At 36.0% G+C, this 15,501-nt stretch overlaps 1 protein-coding gene across 12 annotated transcripts in view; it reads left to right on the plus strand.

Moving 5' to 3' along the window:
• The window catches only part of LOC145286342 (microtubule-actin cross-linking factor 1, isoforms 6/7-like), a 770,369-nt gene that overhangs the window by 515,708 nt on the left and 239,160 nt on the right, over positions 1 to 15,501 (plus strand). For all 12 annotated transcript variants that reach the window (XM_080135266.1, XM_080135265.1, XM_080135270.1 and 9 more), the window contains exon 17: positions 8,369 to 8,533. In XM_080135266.1, coding sequence (XP_079991392.1) covers positions 8,369 to 8,533 — 165 coding nt within the window. The remainder of the gene's footprint in view (positions 1 to 8,368; positions 8,534 to 15,501) is intronic.

Genomic DNA, 15,501 nt, shown 5'->3' on the forward strand with positions numbered 1-15,501 from the left:
CGCGTCTCTGCGTCTCTCTCTCTCTCTCTCTCTTCGCGTCTCTGCGTCTCTCTCTCTCTCTCTCTCTTCGCGTCTCTGCGTCTCTCTCTCTCTCTCTCTCTTCGCGTCTCTGCGTCTCTCTCTCTCTCTTCGCGTCTCTGCGTCTCTCTCTCTCTCTCTCTCCGCGTCTCTGCGTCTCTCTCTCTCTCTCTCTCTTCGCGTCTCTGCGTCTCTCTCTCTCTCTCTCTCTCTCTCTTCGCGTCTCTGCGTCTCTCTCTCTCTCTCTCTCTTCGCGTCTCTGCGTCTCTCTCTCTCTCTTCGCGTCTCTGCGTCTCTCTCTCTCTTCGCGTCTCTGCGTCTCTCTCTCTCTCTTCGCGTCTCTGCGTCTCTCTCTCTCTCTTCGCGTCTCTGCGTCTCTCTCTCTCTCTTCGCGTCTCTGCGTCTCTCTCTCTCTTCGCGTCTCTGCGTCTCTCTCTCTCTCTCTCTTCGCGTCTCTGCGTCTCTCTCTCTCTCTCTTCGCGTCTCTGCGTCTCTCTCTCTCTCTCTCTTCGCGTCTCTGCGTCTCTCTCTCTCTCTCTCTTCGCGTCTCTGCGTCTCTCTCTCTCTCTCTCTTCGCGTCTCTGCGTCTCTCTCTCTCTCTCTCTCTTCGCGTCTCTGCGTCTCTCTCTCTCTCTCTCTCTCTTCGCGTCTCTGCGTCTCTCTCTCTCTCTCTTCGCGTCTCTGCGTCTCTCTCTCTCTCTCTTCGCGTCTCTGCGTCTCTCTCTCTCTCTCTCTTTGCGTCTCTGCGTCTCTCTCTCTCTCTCTCTTCGCGTCTCTGCGTCTCTCTCTCTCTCTTCGCGTCTCTGCGTCTCTCTCTCTCTCTCTTCGCGTCTATGCGTCTCTCTCTCTCTCTCTTCGCGTCTCTGCGTCTCTCTCTCTCTCTCTTCGCGTCTCTGCGTCTCTCTCTCTCTCTTCGCGTCTCTGCGTCTCTCTCTCTCTCTTCGCGTCTCTGCGTCTCTCTCTCTCTCTTCGCGTCTCTGCGTCTCTCTCTCTCTCTCTTCGCGTCTCTGCGTCTCTCTCTCTCTCTCTTCGCGTCTCTGCGTCTCTCTCTCTCTCTTCGCGTCTCTGCGTCTCTCTCTCTCTCTCTCTCTTCGCGTCTCTGCGTCTCTCTCTCTCTCTCTCTTCGCGTCTCTGCGTCTCTCTCTCTCTCTCTCTCTTCGCGTCTCTGCGTCTCTCTCTCTCTCTCTTCGCGTCTCTGCGTCTCTCTCTCTCTCTCTCTTCGCGTCTCTGCGTCTCTCTCTCTCTCTCTCTTCGCGTCTCTGCGTCTCTCTCTCTCTCTCTCTTCGCGTCTCTGCGTCTCTCTCTCTCTCTCTTCGCGTCTCTGCGTCTCTCTCTCTCTCTCTCTCTTCGCGTCTCTGCGTCTCTCTCTCTCTCTCTCTCTTCGCGTCTCTGCGTCTCTCTCTCTCTCTCTCTCTTCGCGTCTCTGCGTCTCTCTCTCTCTCTCTCTCTTCGCGTCTCTGCGTCTCTCTCTCTCTCTTCGCGTCTCTGCGTCTCTCTCTCTCTCTCTTCGCGTCTCTGCGTCTCTCTCTCTCTCTCTTCGCGTCTCTGCGTCTCTCTCTCTCTCTCTTAGCGTCTCTGCGTCTCTCTCTCTCTCTTCGCGTCTCTGTCTCTCTCTCTCTCTCTTCGCGTCTCTGTCTCTCTCTCTCTCTTCGCGTCTCTGTCTCTCTCTCTCTTCGCGTCTCTGTCTCTCTCTCTCTTCGCGTCTCTGTCTCTCTCTCTCTCTTCGCGTCTCTGTCTCTCTCTCTCTCTCTTCGCGTCTCTGTCTCTCTCTCTCTCTCTCTCTCTTCGCGTCTCTGTCTCTCTCTTCGATTCGTTTGATTGTATTTTTCAGTATTTCATGAGATTTCTGAGCGTTTAGGGTTTGAAATAGCGATTGTGTGTGTTTGTTTTATACAAGGCAGTTTGTTTACTTGCTTCTCAAAATGGCAAAGACAAAGTACTGCTCGAAAATGTGAACTCTAGATGTGTGTAAAATTTCCCTTGATTGGCTGCGGCAGTATTCCTCAATGAAAGCGTTCCATACAGCTGTGCATAAACGAACACCTTTGTCCCAGGAAAGGTAATACCTGGAGAACTTCTGCGACCAACCAGAACAGATACTATACTTTAAATAATTTGTTCGCAAATAACCTTGAAATTAAATAATGAACCTCTCATATAAACTTTGAAAAGTCAGTATATTGTTGTGGTTCCTGATGGACACTTAAGCTCCAAATACTTCCTTTATGGCTAGGGTCAGCATATTGCACGAATAATAAATTATGCATCTTAAGCTTTTCGAGGGTCGATGAGGCCGAAACACGCCAGGTAACAATTTACAAATGGAGATCCGAAATTCATAATGTAGGCACTTTATTGTTCTTTTTAGGATTTTGACTTTTAACAACAAAAATATCATTTCTACTGTTCTCATATGATACAGAAATGGTCTAGTTTCGTGAGAATGTTAAGCTACTACACTTGTGGTCAGGTTTCAAATCTCAATTTGAAAAGCTCACCACGTCGAAATCTATACGACGAAACAGCACACAGACACACGCGCGTTATGTGACATGTGCTTGCAATGGTAACATTTTAAACTATTGGGATCCTCAGAGTTGTCCTAAGCAAAAATAGATATTAAAAAAAAACTTAAACTAAATTTTATTATAAAACGTAATTATGAGACGAAACGACAATATTCGTTATGGTCTTGAGATCCGAATCCTTTAAATGAATCAGATCCAGACATATTAGGTTGAAGTATGTATCAGAACGGTTGGCATCTCGCTCAAGTCGGTAGCAATGTACTGACTCCTAAATAGACAAGTGTAAAACGTTCTTCCGTCTCCATCTCCCTCTCTTTAACAACGCCAAGACGACGTGAAAGTTTTTATTCTCCAGTTAAACCACTGCTGGCCAACCCTCATCTATGATCCTCACCGATCTGGTCGAGCTGGAAAAAATAATATTGTAAAATATCCAATTGGTTGCGTTAAATTTTTTTGTAACTTCATTTCTATATATTTATTTTGGTAGTGCTCAATGCATGAATGAAAGTATAAAAATATATCAAATAAGAAACGCAAGCATTTCACTCCTAAATAAAGGTTTCGGGCTAAGTTGGCAATTATTCTGACAAATTCCTTTTAGGGGCGAAATACAAACTTACTTGCCATAATTATGTTGCATATATGCATATCATTAATTTTATTCATTAAATATTTAAATAACAATTTGATGGGGTATCGAGTGGAAAAACATCAGGCTGCCGATTGGGCAGTTACGAATTCAATACTTGTAAAACTTTAGCCATGCTGATGAGAGGTAATACACAGAAGCAGGTTCACGGATAACTTTTGTGCACGTAAGAATTATAATAAATATTTTAATTAAAAATATTTCATAAATAAAATGAATCATAATAAAAAAAAATACGTCCCAAAAAGGGGAGGTGATACAAATAAAAAAGAGCATGTAATTCCCTCAGTGCTCAAGTTGTCGTAACAGTTAAATACAACAGAATCTATCTATACTCCTATAAATTCGTTTCTCTTTTGTGTGTATTGATATTCATATTAAACCCCATCTTTTCTATTTGTTTAAAAAGAAAATACAATGTTCTTATATATGGGTCGTAGAATTGCATTCACTAGCAAAAGATCTAGCTAATTTGCATATTCTTTTAAACATTCATTTTAAGTAATTCTCTATTAGGTTTTTCGGTTTTCATATGGAATGATCATCTTTAGTCAACTATTACGTGTAATTATATTCATGCAGATATTCTACATGATTTATACTTGCATAATATTTGCATAAAAACTGTGCAGTAAACACAAAATTGTTTCCATATATATTTATCTATACGTATATATTTTTGTTTTTCTATCTATCTATCTATAAAAGTGTATGTGTGTGTGTGTGTGTGTCTGTGTACATTTTCCTTCGCAATAACTCTGTTAATTTTTAGTCTACATACTCGAAATTTGATATACAGGGTACTGAGATTTGGGAAAATCTTTGTAATCAGTTTTCGGCCAGAATTTTGGCTGTTAAGGGATCAAAGTTCAACGATTTGACCTTTGAGAACTCTATCAAACTCCTCCGACAATTTTGGGTCTAAAGACTTGAAATTTTTTGATATAGGTTCCTTAGATATAGATCTAACTTAATAACTTGATTTGAGCCCAAAACAATAAATTTTAAGGGGTTATAATAGGGGTCAAAGTTTTAAAAAAATTTACCTTTTTTTTTTTTGTTTTGTTTTTCTCAGCATACACCTCCAAACACCCGGGCAACGCCGGGCTGAAATGCTAGTATATCTATAAAACTGAACGTGTCTGTCTGTCTGTGTACATTTCCCTACGCAATAACTCTGTTAATTTTTAGTCTACAGACTCAAAATTTGATATACAGGGTACTGAGATTTGGGAGAATCAATATGATCGGTTCTCTGCCAGAAATTTGGCTGTTAATAGGTCAAAGTTCAACGATTTGACCTTTGAGAACTCTACCAAACTCCTCTGACAATTTTGGGTCTAAACACTTGAAATCTTTTGATATAGGTTCCTTAGACATGGATCTAACATAATAACTTGATTTGAGCCCAAAACAATAAATGTTAAGATGTCATTAGGGTCAAAGTTAAAATAAATTGACAGCTGCGGTCACTACCAAATTACTCAATTTCTGGTCTAAACATTTGAAATTTTACATAAAGGGTATTCAGAGATAGGGCAAGCTTTTTAATCGGTTTCGGTCGGAAATTTGAGCTACAAATATATAAAATCTATCTATGTATGTATGTATGTATGTTTGCATGTCTGCCTAAAACTTTCGACACAGGCGACGGATTTTCACAAGGTCAGTATCGTTTTTAAGCTCAACCCTTCGGACAAATACTGAAAAATTGGCTAAAAACATTAATTTCTCCATCTTCAACTGGGCACATTTGTACAGGGTCGCTTTTTCGCCGATATTTTCGAAAGTCATCCTCTTTTTTCAATTGTCTAGACTTAATTTAAGCCGACTCCACTCCTGGTTTGGCGGTGGTCGTAACAGCAAAGACGTCACGTTTTTCTCGTTCTTTTCCTCCTTCGCAGTACGAGTTCGAGCCTGCCTTCCTACTACACCTTTTTTTGTTTTTTGCTCAACACACACCTCCAAACACCCGGGCAACGCCGGGCATCCATGCTAGTCATTAATATATATATATATATATATATATATATATATATATATATATAAACTATAGATCTTAGAGAGATAAATTAAAATTCGGAATTTGATTATTGATTACAGTAAGAGGATGTTTTGTGCTAAATTGTTTTCTATCAAGCGAGACGAAATCATGTCATGTTCAGTAAAGCTTCCTGGGTTTTGTTTTCCCCAAATAAGTAAATTTCAGCATCTACAAAAATACCTTAATTTTACCGGCAAAAATGGGTGACCGGGTGGAGTTTCGCGAATAAACAAGTTCTGGTGGCGTACGCTACCACCCCCTCACAAAAAGAGATAATGCTTGGGACGATTATGATGGCAACAGAACACACACTGCACTATTCCCGTCACCCCCTTCCCCAAAAAAGGTAATGCCCGGGAAGATCGTATCATAACAGTAGAATACTACCTCCCTGTATTGAACAATGAAAAATAGTACAATTGAAGTAATAGTATAGTTTCGGCTTCAGACTGATACCAAATCTCCATCTGTCGCAGATACTATCATTAATTCTGCTTTAATTAAAATGCGTTAAGTCCTTTTTTTTTTTTTTTTTTTTTTTTTTTTTTTTGGTCCCCTGTAACCTGTAAATTCACCCTTGCCCGTTCGTCTTTCCGCACTTTTCTCAATAACTACGCCTTGGAATTTTTTGAAATTTCGCACAAGCATTAAACATGATATGAGTAAAAAGTAACAGAACGGATTTTCCGGGAAAACTCCGGTTGTCCCCCCCCCGGGTGCCTATCGGGTTAAAATGGCTAAAATTGACACTTTTGTGCTTATTAAAAAAAATTGATGCCTTGGATTTTTATAAAACTTTCTGAAAAGTTGTAAATAACTGATTTCTACATAATTTTGTTTGTTTATACTTTTCGATAACTATTGAGTGTGTCCCAGAGGCTCTTTTAGGGCTAATCAAAACACTCCATTTTTGGGACTATTTTACCATATTTGTCTAAAATTTTACGTGTATGTCTATTTAGCAGTTTTGCACGGTGCAGAACTCCAGTTTAAATATGTTAAGACCTTGGGGACGTTTGGGGCTAAGTGGGGTGTGGCAAATGATGGACTTGGTCATTTCTTTTTTTTTAATGTTGCAGAACTCAAATTTACGTATGTTAAGGCCTAAAACTGCACCGTTTGTTAATTTTTACCAGGAATTGATGCACTCTGGGGACTTTTGGTGCTAAATGGGGGGAGGGGTAAATGCTGAACAGTCATTTTTTATGCCTCGTTCACTGTGCACTCACGGGGGACCATTCATGCTTCACTTGTTTCTCTTGTTTTTACTTATACGATTTGCTGCATTTATTTATAAGTCTTCTCGATCGACGCATTCACCTCAACGCAAAACTACTATTCACAAATTGGCTGTATATTTAGCGTCTCTTATATAGGATGATATTGATTCGATTGATTTGTTTATTTTTCATCTAGCGTTGCTTTTACTCTGTTCGTTATTGAAGAAATTAAAATCTTAATTCATTGCAAGTATTAATAAAACTATAAGAAAAGATTTCGTGTGTCTGTGTGTTTCTCGCCTAATCGTAACTTTGGTAAATACACACTGACTTATTTTATTTAATATTAACCAAATATATTAAAATAAAATAAATACCAACACAATTTTTTAATCACATATATAAATATAACGACTATTTTTTAACTTATTTTTCTCGGTTTTCGTCCGGGTAACGCCGGATAAATACGAATGGCGTGCTCGTACTCATTAAATGCGAAAAATAAATTGTGGTTCTTGGAGATAATAGGGGCACGTGTATTTATTTTTAATTTTATAATTAAGAAGCCCGGTGTATTATAATAATCGACTTTTGATAAAAATGAATTGAAGCCAGACATTACTTTATGATAAATCGGCAATTTGAAGTCTTCAAAATTATGAATTTCGAAGAGTCACGATTACAATAAGGCAGCCATTTTATCCCATTATTCCATACTTTATAATAAAGGCTGTTTTGTCTATTTGTGTATAAATAAATATAAGTCAGTTTTATCTCATAAATGTTAGCGAATAAAAAATATGCCTTTCTCTATTTTTCGGCGAAACCATTTCAACGTAGTGAGAAAAAGCAAAAAAAAAAAGCAAATAGCAAATCAGACAACCCTCATCCGTTTGAAATTAATTCGGGAATCATTCACACAAATAACTTTAACAATTGGTGTTAAAATCATCAGAAATAATGTATATACGAAAAAAATAAAATTACTGATTTAATTTGATTTTATCTGCAGATTAGTGCGAGCACTTCCGAAGCAATTTTTTCGTCATTTTTTATGTATTTAGTTTGTATATAAAAACATGTTTTTTTCACGATCCAGTCAAACTTGAAAATGATTTTGAAGCCGTTAATACCGTCAATTAGATAATCATTATTCGCTTTAATTAAGTTTTAAAACAAAGGACAGATATTGTAGCTTGTACGCGCCTGTTATATGAAAGTCTATTTTTAAAAGATATTTTTGTACATTATATATATATATATATATATATATATATATATATATATATACCGGAGTTCCGGTTTAAAAAAAAAAAACGAATTACCCATAATGTTTACATAACAATCATATTTATTAAACACGCCTTCTGCTGGTTTATGTTCTTTTCTTTTGCTTTTATTTTTGTTAATGTTTTTATTTTATTGATATTGCATGAAATGTAATTCAACATCGCTCAATTCCTCACCCGTTGAATCTGTTCGCCGTTCGTTGCTCGAATACAGATGCAATATATCAAATATCTACACCCACAATTTGTAAGTTGCCAGTTTTAAACGGACGAAAGAATCCGGAACGATGTACGCCGAATTTTAATGCGTAAAAATAATCAAAACAACCGTGAATCAAGAAAATATTTAAATCAACTGAACATTAAAAACAAATGTATTTGCATGAGAAATATTATTCAATTATTCTGAAAGTTTGTTTTTTCGCTTAACAACGACGTATGTGGGAGTAAAGGTTAGCCGTCTGTTGTCGAGACTCGGCGTTTCCTGTCTTCGTCGTCGTCGGTGGCGGTGACGGCGGCGTTTCCTCTGCTTTGCTGTTACCAATTTGATATGTTATATAAACTTCTTCGTTTGACTTGCTATGCTAAACGTTGATGTCGTTTCCTATCATTTGCAGACTATCCATAAAGATCTCGAGGAAGAGGAACCAGTTGTGAAATCAACTCTTGCTCACGCTGAAGAAGTTCTCTGCACGTCCAACCAATCTAAAAAGGTTGAGAAGGACCAGCAATACCAGAAACTGCGATATAACACATCAGATTTGAAAGTCCGATTTGAATCTGTAAGTACCATTTTTTTTTTTTTTTTTTTTTAATTATTCATTTTTCAACTGATTTTAAATTTTTTTAATGATTTTGCATTGAATGTGCGTATCCGCTTTACGAAGCGCATCGACGCAATGAGCGTTGTTTATTGTAATCGCCTTGCGCCGTAAACAAGTGCGCAGATCCTTAAGATAGTCTATTCAATCTTGGTGAAAAAATAACTTCAAAACTTCAACGTGAACAATGACCGACCGACACAGAACATTTTATCGAAATACGTGATTGCATAAAAAAAAATCCGTAGATATTGCGTAAAAAACGCGTCTTCTGTAAAACAAAATGTGAAAAATCTTTTCACACTAATCATAAACAGAAACTCTGACATAAATCCGACGGAATGGTTCATTCTTGCGATTTATTTTCTGTTCCAAAATATCTGGTTTGAACAATGAACCTTCAGTTAATGAGTTAATATTAATATTTAAGAAACGACAAATTGTAAAATTTAATTATATATTTGGATAAGAATAGAAAGTGACTCATCTTAGTCACATACGAATATATATATATATATAAAGTAGAGCGTAGTGTTATTCCAACGAGAGAAAAGTGCTCATTTAAAGAAGTGGAGCTACCAACAGTTATTTTTTTTAATATCTATACTGTTTAATACTTTTATTTTATTTTTTATGTTTATTACACGTGTTTCGAGTTTGTCTCTCTTCGGAGATTAGAGATTATTTTAGTTTTGAAAAGTTTTCTAATTTTGTAAAAATCATTGTAGTTCTGAAATGACATCTTTCTCACTAATATATTAAACCTCATTAATATTAATATAGTAATCCCAACGAAATAAAAAAGAAGCTTAATACAATCACAATAGGAAGTAGGGCTTGTTATAAGAAAAACAAATTACGAGGGGCGTGCAATAAGTAATGCTCCTGGCCCACTTCATATAGCAGTAGAGCAACGAAACTTGGCACAGTTATTAGTCTTTCTCTACATAAAAACCACCCAGAGTTATGCATTTCTCCCATCGTTTGATGCAGCTCTGGAGACCGTTTTTGTAGAACACCCATGTGAGTTGTGGACCGGCGCGTTGTCCTGCAGGAGGAGGGTACCTTTGCTGATCTTTCCCCACCTCTTGATTTTGATAGCTTTCCTTAATTTCCTCAAGTGAAGCATAATAGGATCCTGTAATTGTGGTACCCTTTGCCATGAAATCTGTCATCACTACTCCGTCCTGGTTCTAGAAGACTGTGAGCATGACCTTGCCAGCGGAGGGCAACACCCTTGCCTTCTTTGCAGGTGGTGAGTCCAAGTGCTTCCACTGCATTGACTGGGCTTTGATCTCTGGATCATAGTGATGGATCCAGGTTTCATCCTGTGTAATCAGTCGTTTGAAAAACTTTGACTCATCTTCGTAAGACTGTAAATTAAAATTTATTGTTTGACAGAAAATACAAAAAAAAAAGCAGTTAGTATAATAACTTCCACTAAAGGCAAGAACGTATTTAATACTAAAAGGGAACTAATTTTCCAATGTAAACATAAGGTAAAATACAAATATAGCAATTCTGAAATCACTTAGCCTTTATTGAAACATAACTGCCTAATAACTAATTTTGCATAATCCCATCTCTAACATACATCAATTTTTTCTATTGTATACATACTGGACCCTGCCCTATACTTTATTCCTTGTTTCTACCTTAACGCAATTATTTGTTCTCTGTTCTTTAAAAGACCATATATCATATTTCATTTACACGCTCTAATTCCTTTTAGATAGGTATATATAATTATAACCTATCGAGCGCGTGGTTTAGTTGGGGAAGATGTGGCTGTTTACCTTTAATGCATCCAAAACCAAACTCCTATCCTTACATCATCAACGCTCTGATCCCCAGCTGGTATCAATTGTGATGGATGGCTCTCGTCTGGGTGAGGCCCCGTGTTTTGACAAGCTTCTGGGTTTGACCTTTACTCCTGATCTGAAATGGGACACGTACATCAAGTCTGTTGCCAAGGTCGCTGGAAAGATGGTGGGATCCTTCTACCGCTCCAGAAGATATCTCACTACTGATGCAATTCTCTATCTATATAAAAGCCAAGTACGTCCAAGGATGGAATACTGCTGCCATATCTGGGCAGGAGCTGCTAAAAACAGCCTATCCTGCCTTGACAGAGTACAAAATAGACTTCGTGGCTTAGTGGGGGATGCCCTTTTCTCTACCCTGCAACCTCTTTCCCACAGAAGAGACGTTGCGAGCCTATCCTTGTTTTATCTTTATTTCCATGGCAGGTGCTCGTCTGAACTCTAATCTCTGGTCTCCCCCTTGCCAATCTTTCATGAAAAACACCCGTCTAGCTGAATCCACTGTGAAAAATTTCCCCCACTCTATATCTGTGTCTAAATCAAAACGCGGATTCCATGAACAAAGCTTCTTTCTTAGAACTGCACGCCTGTGGAACTCTGTTCTGTCTGCCTGCTTCCCACTGGACTACAACTTGAATGTCTTCAAGTCCAATGTTAACAAATTCCTAATGAACCGCCCCCTTAAGTAAACACTTCATCAAATCTCCACACTAACGTAATGTACTTGCAATAACCCTTATCCCTGAGTGGCTTCCGGGCCTTGATAAGTGGTGATCACTGTAAAAAAAAAAAAAAAACTTAATACAATTTTCTCGACCTTCCTAAATACCTTTAAATTTTAATTTCTACTCCCTGTAACCCCTAACCAAATAACCTTTATAATCTATTTGTATATTAATATTTTTACATTATATGCTGCTATAATTAGCATTGTTATGTTTATTAGGGCTAGTAGCAATACTCGTGGCAATAGGACTATTATATTTATATAGTATTATTATTATTTCATTCATTCAAATATCGCTATTGTAATTATCTTCATTTAGTCTTTGGACTCTATGATGCACCGAGATTTTGTTTGAACGCGACGACAATGTACAACATTTTGTTAATTTTTTGTTTTTTTTGGGTTTTTTTTCAAACTAATATTAAATAAAGTTCATTTTTGTATGCATCGTATTTTTCTCTTTTTCAATATATTTAAAAAAAAATTTTTTTCATCCTTTTTTCAAAAAGCTCTTATTCATCATCAACAGTCTGACTGCCTAACAGATCTTGCTTGTTTTGCCTTCTCTGCGTAACGTAATTTTTTAGTTAACAAGCCTCAGTCAAGCAGCCTAAAGAAAACATGACTAAGAACTGTGTATGAGATCCCATGCAAATGGGGAAAACTATATAAAGGTGACACATGTCGTTCACTAAAAGTACGTAATACGTGGAGATATTAAAAAGTCGGGTATGTTTTATGGCTGTTAAACGCTAACACCGTTAATGTCAGTAAACACAACAATAAAATGAAAGATGTAAATGTAAAATGAAAAACTGATATTTTTTACGTTTGATTTCGGGGGAAAAAACACGAGCTGTAACTCTCTTGCCTTCATTTTACTTGAGTGGATGAGATCCATAAATGTCCAAATAACATTCTCCTTTTTTTTTTCAAACGTTGAGTTAATAAAAAAACATTAATTTTTCCATCCACAATTGACTAGTAAACTATGTTATAGTATATTTTTTTCTTGTGGTCACTTGATTTTACCGAATTTCAGGACAAGAATTCATTTAGTCTAGTGTAGTACCCAACTAAGTGATGTTACTTGAGGTAACATCAATAGAAGACGGTGTACAACTCGTCGTATGAGCTAGTGTATAGCTGTGATCTTAATAAGGTGTCGAATGTTATTTTGAACATTTGTTCATCATGCCAGGTTAACCTGATAAACCGTTTTATAGAGACTGAAGACACCCGAGGATGATGTTTAGTAATTCAAGCTGTGCCGTGAATAATTCAATGTCTCCTATGAATCATAGATAGAAATGTGTACAGCCAAACAAAACCTTATATATTTCAAATAAATTATATTTTTTACAAAATTATAGAATAAGAATGCTAATAAGAATCCTATGGAAAATTGTCAGACTCCAGAGAACGCCACAAGTTGTTCTCAAATAGAAATCTTTGATGATTGCCTGTGGGACACCTAGTGAGTAAATGATACAAACACTACATAGAATCATGAAAACTGAAAGTGTATAGTTGTAACTTTTACATAGTTAACTTTAATTTAAGCTATTATATAAAAATTATTTTTGAAATCAAAAGTAGGTTAATTTCAGTACAATCCCGGGCAACGTTGACTCTCCCTGCTAGTGTGTGTATATAAGTGAAAATGTATGCGAGGACACTTCTTAACCTATGGGCTCCACGAACTTTTATCTACAGACTTGAAATTTGGTGTATAGGATATTCAGACATGTGAAAAACTTTTAAATTGATTTTCATCTGGAACAAAGGGCTCCTAATGGGGTCAAAATTAGCAAATTAATACGTAGAGGTCGTCGAATTTTTAACTATTTGTTAATTGTTTCACGACCGCGGACGTGCGGTTGAGTAACATGACAGCCTATTTATGTTAAGATTTTTTTAAAACACTTTGTATATAGCTGGTGTAATGGTTATCGTACTTGACTCGATATCCTTAGGTTTTGGTTTCGATCTCAGCTCAAGTATTTTTGTTTATTTACAAGTAGTGAAGTATTAAAAACAATACTCGTATGCACATGCCTCAATTTCTGTATTAATTAAAATATATTTATGCGTATTTTACGATCAGGCAACGCTGGGTACATCTTCTAGTGTGTGTATATATATATATATATATATATATATATATATATATATATTAGTTGGATAGCAAGGTCACAGGGGAGACAACCAAAGCAGTAAAACTGAATCTATATATATATACACACACACACACACACACACACACACACTAGGGTTGGATCAAATACTTTTAACAATTGAAATACAAATACAAATACTTTCGTTTAGGTTGCCAGAAATACAAATACTTTTATTCCTATGTCTACAAATACAAATACTTTTATTCCTCAATCTCAAAATACAAATAAAAATACAATAACTGATTTAAACAAAAACAAATATAAGTACTTTTTTTTTTTCAGAGTAATAAAGAAATCTGAAAATATGCAAAGAAAAAGAAAAAAAATATTTCCTTCCAAATTTGACATCTACATTATATTCTATATCATATCCTCATTGCATTTTATTATCATTATAGCTCTGAAAGTTTCCTTCTCTCTCTCTATCTCTCTCTCTCTCTATCTCTCTCTCTCTCTCTCTCTCTCTCTCTCTCTCTCTCTCTCTCAAAAATATAAATACAAAATACTATTTTCCTGGATGCCATAATACAAATTACTTGTGATGTTAAAATACATATACAATTACATTAAAATTGTATTTAAATACAATTGAAATACAAATACAATTGTATTTGATCCAACCCTAACACACACACACACACACACAAATGTAGGCAAATTTGGGCATATTTTATTGGTTTGAAAATATAGGTTCTTATTTACCAATTGTAATAAAATTTTAACCATAGAATAGTATTATAATCTTCAAAAAGCCTGCAAATTTTCATGTAGTTTCGTCTCACAGAACCAACGATATGAGAATTTCAATATTAAATTTGGCTACTAGTAGATATATCCATATATAGCTATACCACTTTTTTTCTTTTTTTTTTTTTTTTTTTTTTTTGGCAATTTTATAAGTTCTAAATCTCAGCGACTATTGATCAGAATTCAACAAATGAAGTGTCGTTGGAAAGATAATGACCTGAATTTGGGTAGTAGGATATGTGACATCGGTCCTTAAGGTTGGATATTAAGGAAATCATCCAGAGTGTATTTTTGACACTTTTTAAAGCCATAAAATGTTTTAATCATAGTTTTTTTTTTCTAGTTTTGCATATGAATTATAAAACATCTGATATTCCCCAAAACCTCTGGACTTGATGGAGGGGAGACTAAACTTTGGTGCAATGATTTCAAATGATCTGAAATAACAGCAAGGGGAGACTTGGTTCCAACTATTTCTCATATGTTATATCTCCACTCTTTGGTTTTCATACATAAAGTAAATTTCACAATGTATAAAGATTATTTGATACTAGAGATATTCACAATCGTATCCTATTTGTAAAAGAGGGGAGACATAAAATATGAAAAATATTTGGAATCAAGTCTCCCCTTGCTGTTATTTCAGATCATTTGAAACCATAGCAACATGTTTTATTCTCCCCTCCACCAAGACCAGAGATTTGGGGGTATGTATATATATATATATATATATATATATATATATATATATATATATAAGCTGTGAGGAGTTTACTTGACTTCTTTAAAACTCCACGGATTAAGGCTTACCTAAGTTTTCGAGTATTCTGCCGAATAATAAAAACTAATTGTTAAGTTCTATTTTAGAGCTTTGTTCTTACTTTTAGATATATAGTTTTCAGTTTCATTTTATATATATATATATATATATATATATATATATATATATATATATATATATATATATATATATATATGAAACTGAAAACTCTGGAAGTGTTCGTGCATAAACAAGCAGGAACTACAACATATAAATATATAATATATATAATTTCATTTTGATAAAATAAGTTGCAACATTACAGAGGGGATCTGCGGTCACGCTTAATATCAATAAAAAGGGAATCCAATGCTTTACTTATTTAAATTATAACTTGATAATTATGAAAATACTGAAGGATGTCACGGGTGTGCACATGGGTCTTTATTTATTCCCGGAAAACGCCATGTATGCCTTGCCTCGATGAGTTAAAAGCTATAACGTGTCAGTTTATTTACACGTCTACACACCTAATCAATAATGAGCATTTATCGTCGGACTCCACTTCCAAAATTGAATATTAAAAACTATTTTTGTGTTAGTTTGTATTATTACAATGTATGCATCCTTTCTATGGGGAGCCAGCAACTCATGTGCGCACGTATTTCAATCAACGTTTTTTGGCAGAATAA

The sequence above is a fragment of the Euprymna scolopes genome, chromosome 10, assembly GCF_053919585.1.
Source record: "Euprymna scolopes isolate OS-2025 chromosome 10, ASM5391958v1, whole genome shotgun sequence".
In the NCBI taxonomy this organism is placed as follows: domain Eukaryota; kingdom Metazoa; phylum Mollusca; class Cephalopoda; order Sepiida; family Sepiolidae; genus Euprymna; species Euprymna scolopes.